The 15,560-nt window shown below is 37.9% G+C and overlaps 1 protein-coding gene across 1 annotated transcript in view; it reads left to right on the forward strand.

Moving 5' to 3' along the window:
- RNF2 (ring finger protein 2) overlaps positions 1-15,560 on the forward strand; it is a 50,530-nt gene that overhangs the window by 24,735 nt on the left and 10,235 nt on the right. The window contains exon 2 of the mRNA XM_004706673.2: positions 14,594-14,682. Within this exon, the coding sequence (XP_004706730.1) occupies positions 14,596-14,682 (87 nt within the window). The 5' untranslated portion in view covers positions 14,594-14,595. The remainder of the gene's footprint in view (positions 1-14,593; positions 14,683-15,560) is intronic.

Here is a 15,560-nt window from a genome sequence, read left to right on the forward strand (position 1 = left end):
AAATAATAAATGATAATTGTAACGTCCAAAATGTTTTACTGTATTTTCCCTTTTTCGTTTAATAAATTGGGTAATATGAGTGTAATGGTGACTAAAGGGTGTTTTTTCATGTCCTCTATGCTACGAAAATATTTGATTTACAAATAAGGAATCCTACTTCGCGGAATTTCATTTATCATAATAGGGTCTAGAACCGATTAACCGCGATAAACGAGGGTTCACTGTATTGACCCTCTGAGATTTTATCTTAAGGCTAGTTGTATTTTAAAGCTCCTTTATGGAGAGGTTAAGGTCATTTTACCCAATATGGAGGCTCCCTTATGGTTTTCTTATCACTAAAGTTCAGAACCCTTAATATTTTACAATAGAATGCTAACTCTATAGCTTGCATATCTATTATTTAATATGCATTCCTTTGACTGTATTTGAGTCTCTTGTCTAGGATTTGGGTTAGGAACTCATAATCCGGCACTTGCTAGGGTTTCAATTGTGACTGGTTTATGGAAGGGTCCGACCAAAGGATGAAGACCAGATAAATTCTCTATACTTTGTCCATACTGATCAAGTAATAGCCAGATACCAGTGCATCTAGACTATACTGTCTTAATCCCTTAAAGATTATGTGTGTTTGTGTAGTGGGGTGTTGGCATGTCCAGTAGACATCCATTTGACTGTCTCCGACAGGCTATGTTGTGAATCTGATTTAAGTTGCCCTTCTGTATGCCATGCTAAGCATCCGCCACCCCACCTGCTGTTTAAGAAACTACAAATTTCTTTTGGTTTTTGAGCCAAAAAAACCCCAACTGTTTCTCTTTTTACTTTAAACCTCCAGGATTGATAGAATATTCTGCCCCTTCTGGCAGTTTTTGTTGTTATCCAGTAAGTCTTGAATTAGCATACCTATTGGTTCTCCAGCATATGAGGCAAAAAGAGCAATCATCCCCCACTCCCAACAGTTTTGTTGGCACTTAGTCAACATATCACAATTCAATTATTCAGTCATATCAAGAGGAGTTGTACAATCATTACCACAGTCACTTTTAGAACACCCTCCCCTAAGGGTTTTTAAAATGAGTTGTGTAATCATCAGTTCTAGTGAGTGTTTCCTCCCCTGTCCCACACACCTCATTTGCTCCCATGAAGTTAGTCCAGAAAGCTAACAACAATCTTGCACTTTCAGGATTTTCTTTTCTAAAATAACATTTTCCCCTTGAAAAGGGGATTAGTATATGGGTTACCATAACATTTTTGTTGAATTAAGTAGTGGCAAAGTACTTTTTTCCTGGCCTTTTGCAGGGCTAAGAAAGAAGAATATTAATGACATAAATCAATGTTGACATCCTCTCAGTTTTCTGGTTATCACTTATGAAATGTGACAGGCACTTTACACGACCACCTCTATTTTGTAAGGACTTTGAACTTTTTTAACACTGCTGATTTTAAAAAGAGAAAGCCTCTGAAAGGTTGAGGAATTGGCCTGTGGGTTCACAGCTAGTAACTGCCAGAATTAGAATGCATCCCAAGCCGATCCAGTTTCAGAGATCACTTACCATGTTTCCTAACTTGCATTTTCTGTACTATAACAATAGGGTATTCCTAAAATAAATTCCATAACCTTCCTCTTGAGCAATTATGGTTTTTTAGGGGTGCTATTTTCCATCTCAGGGAAACTAGGAAAAAAGGTCTGGGTACAAATATATGGCCCAGTCAGGGTATTTCAGGGTTTGGGGATCTCAAGTAGTAGAATGGGAACCTATATTACTATTGCCTTTTCAGATTTCCTCCTACCAAAATCTAACATCTATAGACTTGCCTTTTGTTGTGCCTATATGATGATTATACCTTAGAGGTGATATAGAAATGGCATTTTAGGCAATTCCTTATTGCTCTGTTTAAATGAATCTTTCTTTGCAAGAAGTGTGATCACATGTTGTTAAGTCACTAGTCTTTAAAATATTAACCAGAAGAATATTTGAACCTAGTATACAAATATATTTTCCCCTATATTTCAGAAGCTAACTTAAGTACGATGCTTTTCCTGGACAAAAGTTCTAATAAAACTTTTAGTATGTTAGTTGGGAATTGAGTGAATTTTTGTTGTAGGAAAATAAACATTCATTTAAAAAACTTTATTATTATTATTTCCTGAAAGCCTGAATTTAAAAAGATAATAGAAACAAAATCTGTATGTTAGGAGTATCCATTTTTATTATTTATCATGAGCGTGAACACATGCTTTCTGGGGCAGGGAAAGATAATTATTGCTCATAGTAGTAATTACATCTGCTTCCATTTACCCCAGCTCTTCTCCCAGGGCGTAGTGTGAGAGAGGGTGCCACCCCAGGTGTCACAAGGTCTGTTTGGGGAGGAACCCCCAGCATTAGGAATCTTTCCTCTTAAGAGGGAGAGAAACCTTTGCTCCCAGAATAAACAAGTTTTCCTTGGGACCAGAAGGGGAAGGATCCGAGGTTCTGATTCTACATCATGTAAATAAATGTTTCTAGAGGAAGGATCTAACAACCCCTGGAATATCTCCATAGCCCAGATTTCAAGGCCTCTCCCACCCCCCCAAAGCTAACTCATACAGAACTCTGAAGAAGCATATATTTTTACTGTTTACTACCTATTCCATTTTTATGGTTTTCCAGGCTTGTCTTGATCAAAATTCTAGATTTCTTTGGTCAGAAAGCCCAACCCTGCAGGCACAAGTTGTTGAATGCAAAAAATCTTGGGAAGGGAAGAGAATATTCCCTTCCAGGTAGAAAAGCAAGCTAGTGAAAATATTCTACATGAGAAGGAGTTTGGCAAGATTGAAAAAAGATGGACACATATTAGTTGAAACATGATGTGTAGGACTAAACATCATAAGCACTAATACAATTAAGTGTTTGAATTAGGGTTTTTTGTTGTTACTTAAGTCAGAGCCGCACTAAACATTTTGCTCTACAAACGTTCTCAAAACAAAAAAACTATGGTGTTTGTGTACTTACACAAAAGTAGTAAGTAAAAAAAAGTTTTGCTCTAAAGTCATAGAAACCTTTGCTAAACAAAATTGTCACAAATGTGAGTTTGTCAACATACCCTCCATCTAGGTGTGTGTACTTCTCAAGGTTGTGTTTCTAAAGCTCCAAAGAATTCTGTGATTTCCAGTTGGATTCCTGTATGCCAGTGAAGAGAACGATGAAAAATACATTCAGAAAGCAATACCATTTACAGTTACCACACAAAAGATGAAATACATAGGAAAAAACATAGGAATAAACAAAAGATCTGTACAGAGAAAAAACTGCAGAACATTACTACAAGAAACTGAAAATGACCTACATAAATGGAAGACTATCCCAGGTTGTAGATAGGCAGACTTAATATTGGGAAAATGTCACTACTACCTAAAAAAATCTACAGATAGAATGTAATACCAATCCAAACCCCAGATACATTCTTTAAAGAAATGGAAAAACTAATGACCAATTTTATATGGCTAGGCAAAAGACCCAAGATAAGCAAAGAACATCTTACAAAGAAGAACCAAGTACGTAGTAGGTTCTAGCACTGCCTGACCTAAAAACCTACTACATAGTCTCAGTAGTCAAAACAGTCGGGTACTGGTAGGAGACATACGTAGACCAATGGATCAGAACAGAAAACCTAGAAATAACAAATGCATCAGCCTACAGGCAACTAGTCTTTGACAAAGGACCTAAAAGTATCCAGTGGGAGAAAGACAGCCTACTTCACAAATGGTGTTGGATAAACTGGATTTCAGTATGCATTATTGTGCTGTTTTCGTCTTCCCAGCTTTCCTTAAAATGCTGGAATCGCCTAAAAATGGTTGCTTATGTGGGAAAGCATTTCTGTAAATTTGTTGTGAAACTTCAGTGATTGGGGAATAACTAGCCTAAAACAAGGAACCCTTGCGGTGCAATGGTTGCTCCTTGGGCTGTTAACCACAAGGTTAGCTGCTTGGAACTACCAGACAAGGCTTTCTGCTCTGTCCTAAGTGTTGCTATGAGTTGCCATCTGTTCAAGGACAGTGCATTTGGTTTTAGTCTCAGACAATTATATTGCTGAGAAAACTTGTTTGCAGCCATCCACAGATCACAGAAAACACATTTTGTTTGGATTAGACTCTTCATGTGAGTAACGGTCAATTAATGTGACCCTTCTAGCCATATAAGGACTTTTAATGCCTGTGACTAAGGTTCCATGGGATTGAGGCTGACCTTGGTGGAGGGTGTGGGCTGAGCCATACCCTTTGCTTCTTAGGGCACATCTGAACCCAACAACACCCTCTGATTTCCTAAAATATATGATGGTGCTACCATATGGTTCTCCACACAGCAGCTCACTTAAAAAGCCAAACCTCTATTTCCTGGCTGAGCCTTCATTGGAGCAAGATAACCTGCTGTGACGTTTGGACATTTGACTTCCGGCTTTGGACCCTGTGTTTGGTTCACCCGTGCCTGATCTTTGGATTTGAGACTGAAAGTACCCACCACTAATGAGATTACCATAATTCCTCAAAGTTTTGTGAGTTTCTGTGGGACGTTACAGTGATTCACAGAACCTAGGGTCTTTTTTTGTTGTTATTACTCCAGGGCTAATTATAATCTCTCTTACTGTATATACTTGAGAATAAGTCAACCCGAATATTAGTCGAGGCACTTAATTTTACCACAAAAACTGCCAAAAAAAATGTGCTGAAAAACTTGGCTTATAGATGAGTATATACAGTATTCTTTAAACAAGGATACTAATACAAGGGAACTCAATTCAGTCTTAGGCAGAAAATGAGAAATGAACAACAATTTCAGCATTATATAGGGCATTGTTTATTAGTCTCCCCTAATGCTATTATATGACAGGTCACTCACCTGAAATGCATACTGGGATCTAAGGGCCTTATGGAACCCTGGTGGTATAGTGGGTTACTCAATGGGCTGTTAACTACAGGTCAGCAGTTTTAAACCATGAGCTGATATGTAGGACACAGATGAAACTTTGTACTCCTTTAAAGTTTTCGTCTCAGATATCATCAGAACAGTTCTACTCTGTCCTATGAGGTGAGTAGCTATAAGCTGGAATTGGTTGTTTGATCTTGTTTGGGCGTTCTACTCAATTTATTGGGATTTTTCCTGGTTGTTTCATTATACTATTGTATTGTTTTTTGGTGAAAATTTACATAGGAAATTAGAGGTCTATTGAACACTTTCTTTACATAATGCTTAGTGGTAGACATGTCACCATTTCACCGTTCTGTTCTGGTTCCATTGCCCTCAGTTTGGCTTTCCTGCCTTCTTCACCTCCCTTAGTTGTTAGTGCCATCAGTTGGTTTGGACATATAGTGACTCTCTATATAACAGAACGAAACACCACTCAGCCCTGTGCCACCCACACAATTATTTCTGTGTCTGAGTTCATTGTTGGAGCCACTGTGTAAACCCGTCTGGTCAAGGGTCTTCTTTCTTTCTGCCTCTCTGCTTTACCAAGCAGGGAAGGATAGAACTGCTGTCTTGTGGCTAGCAGCTCAATGCACAGCCCACTGTGCCACTAGGGTTATTGGATATCTGAGGATCTCGCTGAAATGTAGATTCTGATTCAGTATATACGGGGAATGCAAATTCTCAGCAGAGAGCCAAATCAGAAGGAACAATGTACAAAGCCCTTGTTATCTTGTTCTAGGGTTCTCACTGCCATAGAGTTGATGCTGACTCATAGCCACCCTATGGGACTCTCCCTATGGATGGGTTTCTTAGACTGTAACTTTCTGGGAGTAGAAAAGCTGCATCTTTCTCCTGTGGAGCCAGCCTGTGGTTTTGAGTTTTGAATTGCAGACCTGTGGTTAGCAGCTCATCTCATAACTACTAAGCCACAAGGGCTCCCAGACTAGGATTATAAGAGCTATTATATGTCTACTGTTGCAGTGGTAAAGACTCTAGATAAGATTCTGACATCAGCTGTCAATCCTCAATTGAATATTGATCAAAGGTAAAAAGTAGGCAGTGTAATTCCATAGAGATGCTTTATAGCTGTCCTATATAGCATTATTTAACCAGTCTACATCTCCAGAAATACATTCCTGAAACTAAGTAATTACAATTTACCTGTTAATTTGTTCTGTTCCCCAGAGTATGTCAGTGCTCACACCAGTGATTTGAAAATTCTTGTTTCTGCATAGCCTTTCTACTTCCAGATTACCAGGTCATCTTAATTTTTTTCAGTAAGCTCTGAAAAGAAAGTAGAGCAGATATAAGATTATTTGATTTGCTACTTGATTTAGTAATGTTAGACACAATTCTTTCTTCCTTGCTTATAATCTTTGAATTTTGCTCAATCACCTTTTAAAGAAAAAAGCATCAGGTTTGTCTATATAAAATCAAAAGACTTTCAAAACCTAACCTTTATTAAAACAATTAACCATGCTTTTCTAGTTACTTTTTTTTTTGTTATACAAATTGTTTTTAATCATTTTATAGCCATTGTCAGCTTAGGTGTTTTTTTTTTTTTAAGGTTTTGAAAAGTCTTTTATTACATCTGTTAAGCTTGTTTCTAAACCATATCTTAACTCAAATTTCTATTGTCTTACCATTCTAGCACTTTCAAGTAGGTATTCTTAGGCCTTTGGCTTGGAGGAAATTAGGGATGACCTTGTGAAAAGGATATTCATTTGGAATTTTAGGGGAGAGAATAGAGAGGGAATATAGGCAGGTGTTGATGTTAAAACAGTATATAATGTTGGATACTTGAGAATGTCATATCTGATGATCTGAGGGATATTTTATTTTATTCTTTTGGTTTTTATTTGAGAACCATTAAGGAATGCTATTTTAGAGTCAGATTTTCATTTCAAGGCCTCAGTTCCCAGTCAAAAAAGGCTTGGCCATTGTGTATTTGGTACTTTTCTAGATCTTCTTGGGTAGATTATGTTATGAGGTGTCCAAAATTCTGCTACATTTGCCAATGGTATTCTAAATCATCCTTGGAGAAATTGTGCCATCTAGTTAGTAACTAGCACAATAATTAGGTTATGGTAAGAATGCATATGAGACAGGAGTTTTGCCAATAGAAATTTGCAGCTTGGATGCTGACACCCAAAAGAAAGTATCATTACAGCAGGTATCTAGTGATGCATATAAAAATGGTGGGTAAATCCCTTGATTGGATAATCAAAACTGTTAGTACCTTATTAATCATTGACCCCAGAGAAGAAAGGCAGGGTCTCTATGTTAAGGACAATGATTTCTCTCACAAATCTCATGAAGCTTTTGGAAGGATTCCTGGCTAATATGTTGCTCAAGAAAGCAAACCCTGATCTAATGGACTGTTGTGGTTATTACCTTCTTAAGGTTGTCTGGACAGCACTTTGTACAATCTGTGTCATCAGGCAATCCCGATGAAGGGTGCATGGTATAGAAAAGACAATGTTTCTCCAAAGAGGAAAAGTTTACATTTCAAAGTTTTATTTCATCGTAATTCTCAGAGACTCACAAGTCAGGGTACACAGGTATACAAAGAACTAAAGACAGCTAATACTAGGATTGAAAAGGAAACTTGGCTTAGATATGTGGCAAAAGTTGTGTGAAAAATTACTTAGATTTCACAAAATATTGGGAATACTCATCCATGATTAAGATGAGACTGATTTAGGACATGGCGGGGTTTTGAAGACAAAAGGCTCAAGCAGTGTGCACGTATTTGAGATACTCCAGCCATTCTGAATGAGAGTCCTCAAAGTAGTAGTTGGTGGATAGCTTTAAAATTGTAAACAAAAAGCCACATTTTAAAAAATTAATCATTTTATTGGGGGGCTCTTACAAGTCTTAAAACAATCCATCATTCAATTGTATTAAACACACTTGTGCATAAGTTGGTATCAACATTTCCAAGACAATTTCTTTCTACTCGAACCCTTGATATCAGCTCATCTTTTTTTCTCTCTTTCCCACCCTCGTGAATCCTTGATCAATTATATATTATTATTGTTATTTAGTGTCTTAGACTGTCCATTGTCTCCCTTCACCTACCATTCTGTTATTTGTCCTCCTGGGGATGGGGTGGCTATATAATCCAATCTTGTGATGGGTTCCCACCATCCCCCTATCCTCATGGTGGCACTACTCCCACTACTGTTACAGATAAGAGTTCTTGACTTGTGGAATTAAGGACAGATTAAGAACTCACATCTTTTGTACTCTCATTCCAGTGTAGTAATTGCTTACTAATTGTTTTTTAAGATTTAATTTTATCTCTACCAAGACATTGTTGTTGAGTGGACTCCTACTCATAGTTACCATCTGGGACAGGGTAGAATTGCCCCCATGGGGTTTTCACGAGAATAAATCTTTATAGAAGCAGACTGCCTCATCTTTATTTCTGGTATTGACTGGTGGGTTTGAACCACCTACCTTTCAGTTTGCAGCTGAGTGCTTAGTCACTACACCACCAGCGCTCCTTAACTATTGAAAGCTTTCCCCTACTCTTCAGATTCCCAGAGCTCCTCTGTAATTCTGTATCCGTATTCTAACTTAATTATGTACTTCTTTTGCCTATAGAGGAAAATAAGTCTTAGAGGAGTTAGATGTAATGTCCATGGCCACACAGTAATTTCTGGCACACCACAGTCTCTGGCAATTAGGGATGTATTGGTGACCTTAGCAGTTGGAGTTGTGAGATCATTGGCTACATAGGTTAATAGGTTCATCAGAGAAAGAGGAGAGTAAAGACAACTTTTGAGGAGTGTTCTGTAAATGGATCAAAATCAAAGGGCACTAGATGGAGGGTGACATGGGGCCAGAGGAGTTTTGCTTTTGTTTTGAAGATAATCTTTCTTGGCGTATAAATAAGCTATTTTTGCCTCCAAATTTTTAACTGTAACAAAGACTTAACCTTCCTCACATGGGATTCTACCCCATTCCACCCTTGAAGACAAGTAGAGAATTTGGCTTTATGTTGTTTCAATTCATTCATACCAGGAGGGAAGACAGGGTTATTAAAGTACAGATGCTAGTCGGTTGCTAGATTTAATGGTAGAAAGAATAGGAAGCCTCTTGTTCTGTTTTCTAGATAAAATAGAAAGTGAGGGACTTAACTAAAAATGTGGGGGTTATGTAGTGTTAGAAGTCTGAGGTGAAGGTATAGAAAAATAATTCTAGGACAGCAGTGGTTCTCAAACTTCTTAATGCCATGACCCTTCAATATAGTTCCTCATGTTGTCGTGACACACCCCCCCCCACCATAAAGTTATTTTTGTTGCTACTTCATAACTGTAATTTTGCTACTGCTATGAATTGGGCGACCCCTGTCAAAAGAGTCGTGACCCACAGGTAGGGAAACGCTGAGTTAACTAGGGAAATGATATACATTGCGGTAGGCTGTGAGGCAGCAGTAAGAACTCATTTGAGATCATTGCTGTTACAGCAGTTCTGACTCATGGTGGCCCATGTGTGCAGAGTAGAACCGCTCCAGATTTTCAAGGCCGAGGCCTGCCTTCTAAGGTGCTTCTAGGTGGGTTCACACTGCTAACCTTTCAGATAGTAGATAGGCACCTAACCCTTTGTACCCATAAGTCCCTCATTTTGAAGTTGGTAAATTTAAAAGTCACCATGATACACCTGACACACAGTCACATTAAACTGCTTGGGTACAGGGGACCAAATTAGGATTACCCAGGTTAGGAACGTGATAAGTGAGTACAACAAAAGGGGAGGCTACTATAGAGGTAGAGGTATATGCGGACAGACTGTGGGACAAAATAAGGAGTGAGCATGTAAGAGAAGTGGACAGTGAAAAGGTAGTAGGGTAACTGGAAAAGATGGAGATGGTCCAAGAGTAGGATCCTTGAAGTTAAGGTTACGGATGGAATACAATATTAATGTACTGTCTATAGCATGTTTTAGGTTCCCAAATTTTGTCTTACTGCCTCTTTTTCAGAAAAAAAAAAATTACTGTGCCTCCCCATAATCCAGGATGAAGTATCGGGTATCTTCTTTTTTAGGCCCCCTGGATTGGTTCAGTGCCCTCGCAAGGGCTGGTGTTGCCCACTTGGGAAAACACTGGTCTATAGGGTCTAAAGTATATAATCACACGCAAGCAAATAGTTGACATCAGTGGAGGGGAGGGCAAGAGATAAGATAGATTTTGGAAGAGCCATCTGTGTGGAAATTAAAACTGACCAAGAATTATGAGGAGTCCTATGACACGGAGTCCTACAAGATGTAAAGTGCTTATAATAAATAATTTTTAAATGAGGTGTTAATCTATCTAATTGACACATTATTAATATTGTAATTCAGAGGAAGAGAAGGATGCAGACAAGATTAGGAAGATTAGGGGAGGGACTATAAGTAAGTGGCTTCTCTGCTGTGTCTATAGGGAGGAATGTTCTCCATCGGTACATGTTGAGCATATTTTGACAGGACTATATTACCCACAGATTCTTGCATATAGTCTGGTGAGAGTGGACCAGAGCTAGGTAAACAGAATATACTTTCATTGACAAAACCAATGCAGTAGTTGGCGGGATGGGGGTAGAGGTATATGAGAGCACCAAAAATGGCGTGGTTAGCTTCTTCAAGGGTAAGCACTCATTGGACACTTTTTGTGAGATTCACGTGTGGTAGGGAGGTCACTAGGAAGACCAATTTATTTTTATATGGTATGGAATTATGAAATGTTACGGCATATTTGAGAGAAGTGGAAATTATTTAATGGTTTAAGCGATATGGTGAGATAGTAACTAGGGACCAAATATGAAAGGTCCTTAAGCGATTCATTGTTTCAAACGGAACCTTTGTGCACCTGAGTGCCTGACAAGATAGTGACATGGTGAAAGTAATAATTTTATTTGTGGACATTGTATGCCTAACAGCTCACTTTGAAAAATACATATTTATTGCAACAACATTTTAAAATTTACATGAAATTAACATTTCAGAAAAAATAGGTGTCAATTCTTTCATTTATCTTATTACTGTCTGTTAAATAGAAACTAGTTTTAGAGTGGGGGGAAGAACAAAACTGTTTAGATGCTTTTTCAGCCTTTTCAAGTATTTTAAAAATAGGTACTAAAATCTCCATTCAGTAAAATAGGGGGTTGAACAAGATATTTGTCAGTTGCATTGAGATTTTGTTAAAACATCTCATTAAGCAAATTATTTTGTGTAACAGGGTAAAATTATGTTGTGTAGCAGGCTATATAATAAATGCAATTATGTTTTTAGTTTATCTTCAGCTCTGAGAGTTCACTTATTATTTTACTAAAACAGTATCTTCTCTTATTGTATTCAAACTGATAAGGTTATTTTTGATATATAAATTGTTCCTAAGTGTCATACCTTTTCTTTAAAAAGATCATGTATTTTATTGTAGAAGCATTAGCATGGCTATTAAACTTTCCAGCCTGTCTAGGTAAATATGGGCAAACACTTATATTTCTTTTTAGTTTTACTCATTTTCTTCTACATGTTCTTTTGTAAATGAAAGAAATAGGACAGTGTGTTTCCTAATCTTAATATTGGAACTTATAAAAACCCCTTTATTGGTGTGTTAGTCTGGGTACTTTAGAGAAACAAATCCACAGAAACTCATGTGTAAGAAAGAGTTTTATATAAAGGTTAAGTGCACATCAAGAAAATATCCCAACCCAGCGCTGCCCAAGCCCACAAGTCCAACATTAGCCCATTAACCCATATGTCCTTCACCAATCCACAAAGTCCTCCTCCATCTCACAAAACAGACGCAATGACGCTGACTGCAGGAGGAAAGCCGAATCAGTGAACTTGTAAGCATCTCAGCGCTGGCAGGGGTCTCCACATGGCTGCTCCAACATCCAGGGTTGCAAGGGGTTAGGTCCATGCAGCTTCTCCTTGGGGATGTCTTGCAGGAAGTGAGCCTTACCAGCTGAAGCAGGCAGGGAACTGGCTAAGGCAGCTTTACCCTGGTCCGACCATCACAAAGCAAGAGACCTGAGAACTCGAAAGGCGAGGCTCACTGAGCCCTCTGCCCATCAATTAACTCCACATGTGTTTATCGACCAGGTTGGCACAGTAAACTTTAATTATCCTGAATTGGTTTGGAAAACGCTGGGTATTTCAATGTTGTCATCTCGTTTTATATTAGAGAATTGGTTTAATTTGGGTAGACATAAACGAAGGGGTTCTGGTTGGTAGTGCAATGGTTAAGTGCTGCTAACCCAAAGATAAGCAGTTCAAGCTCACCCCGTGCTTCACAGGAAAAGAGACCCGGTGGTCTGATTCTCTTTAGAGTATATCTCTGCTGTACTCAGGAGTCACCGTGAGCCTGAACTACTCAAGGGCAACACAGATGAGTTTGTAAAAGAAATGCATAATGTGTAAAAAGGAAGGGTCAGATTTCAGTTGCGTGGTTAAGGTTGTTTTTACCAAAATGACATACTAAGAACGTCTCCCTGTCTGAATATTACTAGACTGATCTATTAATTTGAGATCTATACCTTAGGCTTTCCCCCCACTTTTCCCCTAACTCAAAGGGGAAATAGATGTGGATTATGCCCCTGGTGAGTGTGCCCTTTGAAGAAAGACTATGGATGTGAATAGCCTTGCTATCATGCAGAATGCATTAGATTATTCAAAATTCAGTTAGGTTACATTTTGGCACCTTCTCTTTGAGTCTCCCCTTTAACTCATTTAAAATGTTGTAATTATTAATGTTTTCTGCTTTCTTTTTAGTTGAGGTTTTTTCTCTCTCATACTTTATTTGCTTTTTTAATGTTTATAAAATCTAGGATAGGTAAATCTATAGAGACAGTAACTGGACTAATGGTTCCTTAGGGGTATGACAGTAGAGGTTATGGGGGCAGGGCAGGAATGGGGAGCTAGTAACAATGAGTACAAGAAGGAAGAAAATGTTCTAAAATCGATGTGGTCATATTTGTACAAAACTCTTCTGAAGATTATTGAACCATTAAATTGTGTGGTTAAATTAGGTAAAAAATCAAGACATTTTAAATTTAACATGTTGTTTTAGTCAGAGAAACAAGGGAAAAGAATATTTTTATGAATAGAGTGCCAGTGGGGTAGAGAGAGGGAACCGATTACAAGGATCTACATGTAACCTCCTCCCTAGGGGATGGACAACAGAAAAGTGGGGTGAAGGGAGACATTGGACAGTGTAAGATAGGACAAAATAATAATTTATAAATTATCAAGGGATCATGAGCAGGAAGAGAGGGGGGAAATGAGGAGCTGATGCTTACGTGGAGAGCAAATATTTTGAGAATGATAAGGTTAACGAATGTACAAATGTGCTTTACACAATTGATGTATGTATGGATTGTGATGAATTGTATGAGCCCCCAATAAAATGATTTAAAAAAAATAGAGTGCCAGTTACCATGAGATGGAATTGACTTGACAGCAACTAATACTTTAGAATTGCTACTGAGAAATGGAAAAATAACTTTCAGAAGAGCCAAAGACCAATCTTGAAAATAATAGATGACAGAATCAGAATTGATGGAAATTCCAATAGCAAGTGCTGTGTTTTATGTATGTGTGTATGTACAGCAGTAACAAAGAACCTAACAGGATGATCAAACAGTGGATCAGATTGCTAAAGTTAATTTTAATGGAAATAGATGTAAGCCCTAACTTTAGAAATAAAAATACCCAGAAGCCATATCAGGCTAGATGGTTGAGAAATAATAGTAGAAAATGGAGGGTGGGATACGTTGGAATTTTAATTGACGGCAAACAAGTGTTCATTATGTTTGAACTGGAAAAAAGAAAACAACACACAACTTCTGTTTGAAAACAGTGTGCAGACAATAACACTAATAAGCCCTATGTTACTTTGTTGCTGACAAACTGGCATTTGGAGAGGAGTTGAATCAGGGTGGTGATGAGATCTAGTTGAATGGGGAAATTAGACAAACGATATTGGGCCACAAGGAAAGAAAAATCAGGTGGAATATCATAACAGTCTAAATATTGGACAGGCTATCATAGTAAAAAGTTAATGGATGTAACCCCTCTGCCTCCAGAAGGCAGATGTAGGGTTCATATTTAGCAGCACTGTGGGGCTCATCAGCATTAGGAAGACCTTCTGAGAATTAGAACTGACTATTAGGTTGGGGATGTGTTAGGAGTGGAGCTTTGAAATTAGAGGCAGAATGACCAGTGGTTTAAAGTAGTATAAAGTAGAATTTTGCATCTTGGACAAAATTGGACTAGTTTGCTGTCCTGCAGAGTCCGGAATGTCCTGTGGTTTTGTGCTAAGTTCCATGACCTTCAGTTTTCTAAGAAGGGCTTTAGACAATGTTCTGTATATGTTTCCTTTAAGAAAACTTCTCTGAATATTCACCAATAACTCTCCATCACTTGAGGCACTTTCTATTTGTCAGCTGGCAAGCATGCAGAGTTCAGGCATAGTCTCTTGCTTCCAAGTAGCTCAAATTTATAAATAGAAAGATTTTTTAGCTTTTTCTCATTTGTCATTTTTGAGAAACCAGTATGCAGTTCTTATTTTTTATTCTCAAATTTTCAAATTCTCCAAAAGAGCATTGTCAAGGTATATTATCACTTGAAATACTGAAAAAATTTCTCCCTTTTGTTCCTAGCAATGTCTCAGGCTGTGCAGACGAATGGAACTCAGCCCTTAAGCAAAACATGGGAACTCAGTTTGTATGAATTACAGCGAACACCTCAGGTAAGGTAGACTAAGAGACTTTAAGGAGCGTATGAGACATGTGAACTGAGATACGTTGTTAAAGCATGAAAGCTCGAAGTACATTGTAATAGTAATAAATTACACACAAGCGGTCCTTGTCCTGATTTTTGAGTTTGTCAGACTCGTTTGTTGATTGTATAAGAGCACCATTTTTTAAAAGCTTTTCTTTGTGATTTAGGTGAAAGTTTACAGAGCAGACCATTAGTTTTACATTCTATAATTAAACACACTTTGTTTCAACTCAGTCTTTGTAATCGCTTCAATGTATCATCCTGTATTCCACTTTCTCCGTGTCCTTTCTGTTCTTCCGCCTTTGTTAACCTTAGCTTTGTCCTTGTGTAAATGCTGCTGTTCTGACCTTAACATGGTTGGTTTTTATTATTTCTTTTATATCACAGGTCAATTCCTGAAATGAAGAGTGACCAAGGGCCATAGCCTCAGGGATTGCACCTATCTCTGACTAATGAACATGGTCTCTTTTACAAATTTGAGTTTTTTTCCACGCCTTTCTCTTGCTGTATCCAGGAATTCCTAATGTGATTATTTTTAGAGCAGGTGGTGGTGTTAGCTGGGCATATGTACTACTTCTGATCTCAGGATTGTGAAGACAGATGTTTTATGTCTTTTTTTTTTTTTTTTTTGCTATTGTTTGAAGTGGAAAGTCAGTTCACTTTCCTCCTTTTTCCTTAAACCACTCAGACCACTGTTTAGGTTTGAGGGCTAAGGAATCTGGAGGGAAAAATCTTTCTTTTTTTTAAAAAATACTTTTATTGGGGGTTCTTACATTTCTTGTCACAATCCATACATTCATCCAGCATGTCAAGCACATTTGTGCATATGCCGCCATCCTCATTTTC

This window comes from Echinops telfairi, unplaced genomic scaffold, assembly GCF_000313985.2.
Source record: "Echinops telfairi isolate 266 unplaced genomic scaffold, ASM31398v2 ScPeMD7_7424;HRSCAF=8462, whole genome shotgun sequence".
Classification (NCBI taxonomy): domain Eukaryota; kingdom Metazoa; phylum Chordata; class Mammalia; order Afrosoricida; family Tenrecidae; genus Echinops; species Echinops telfairi.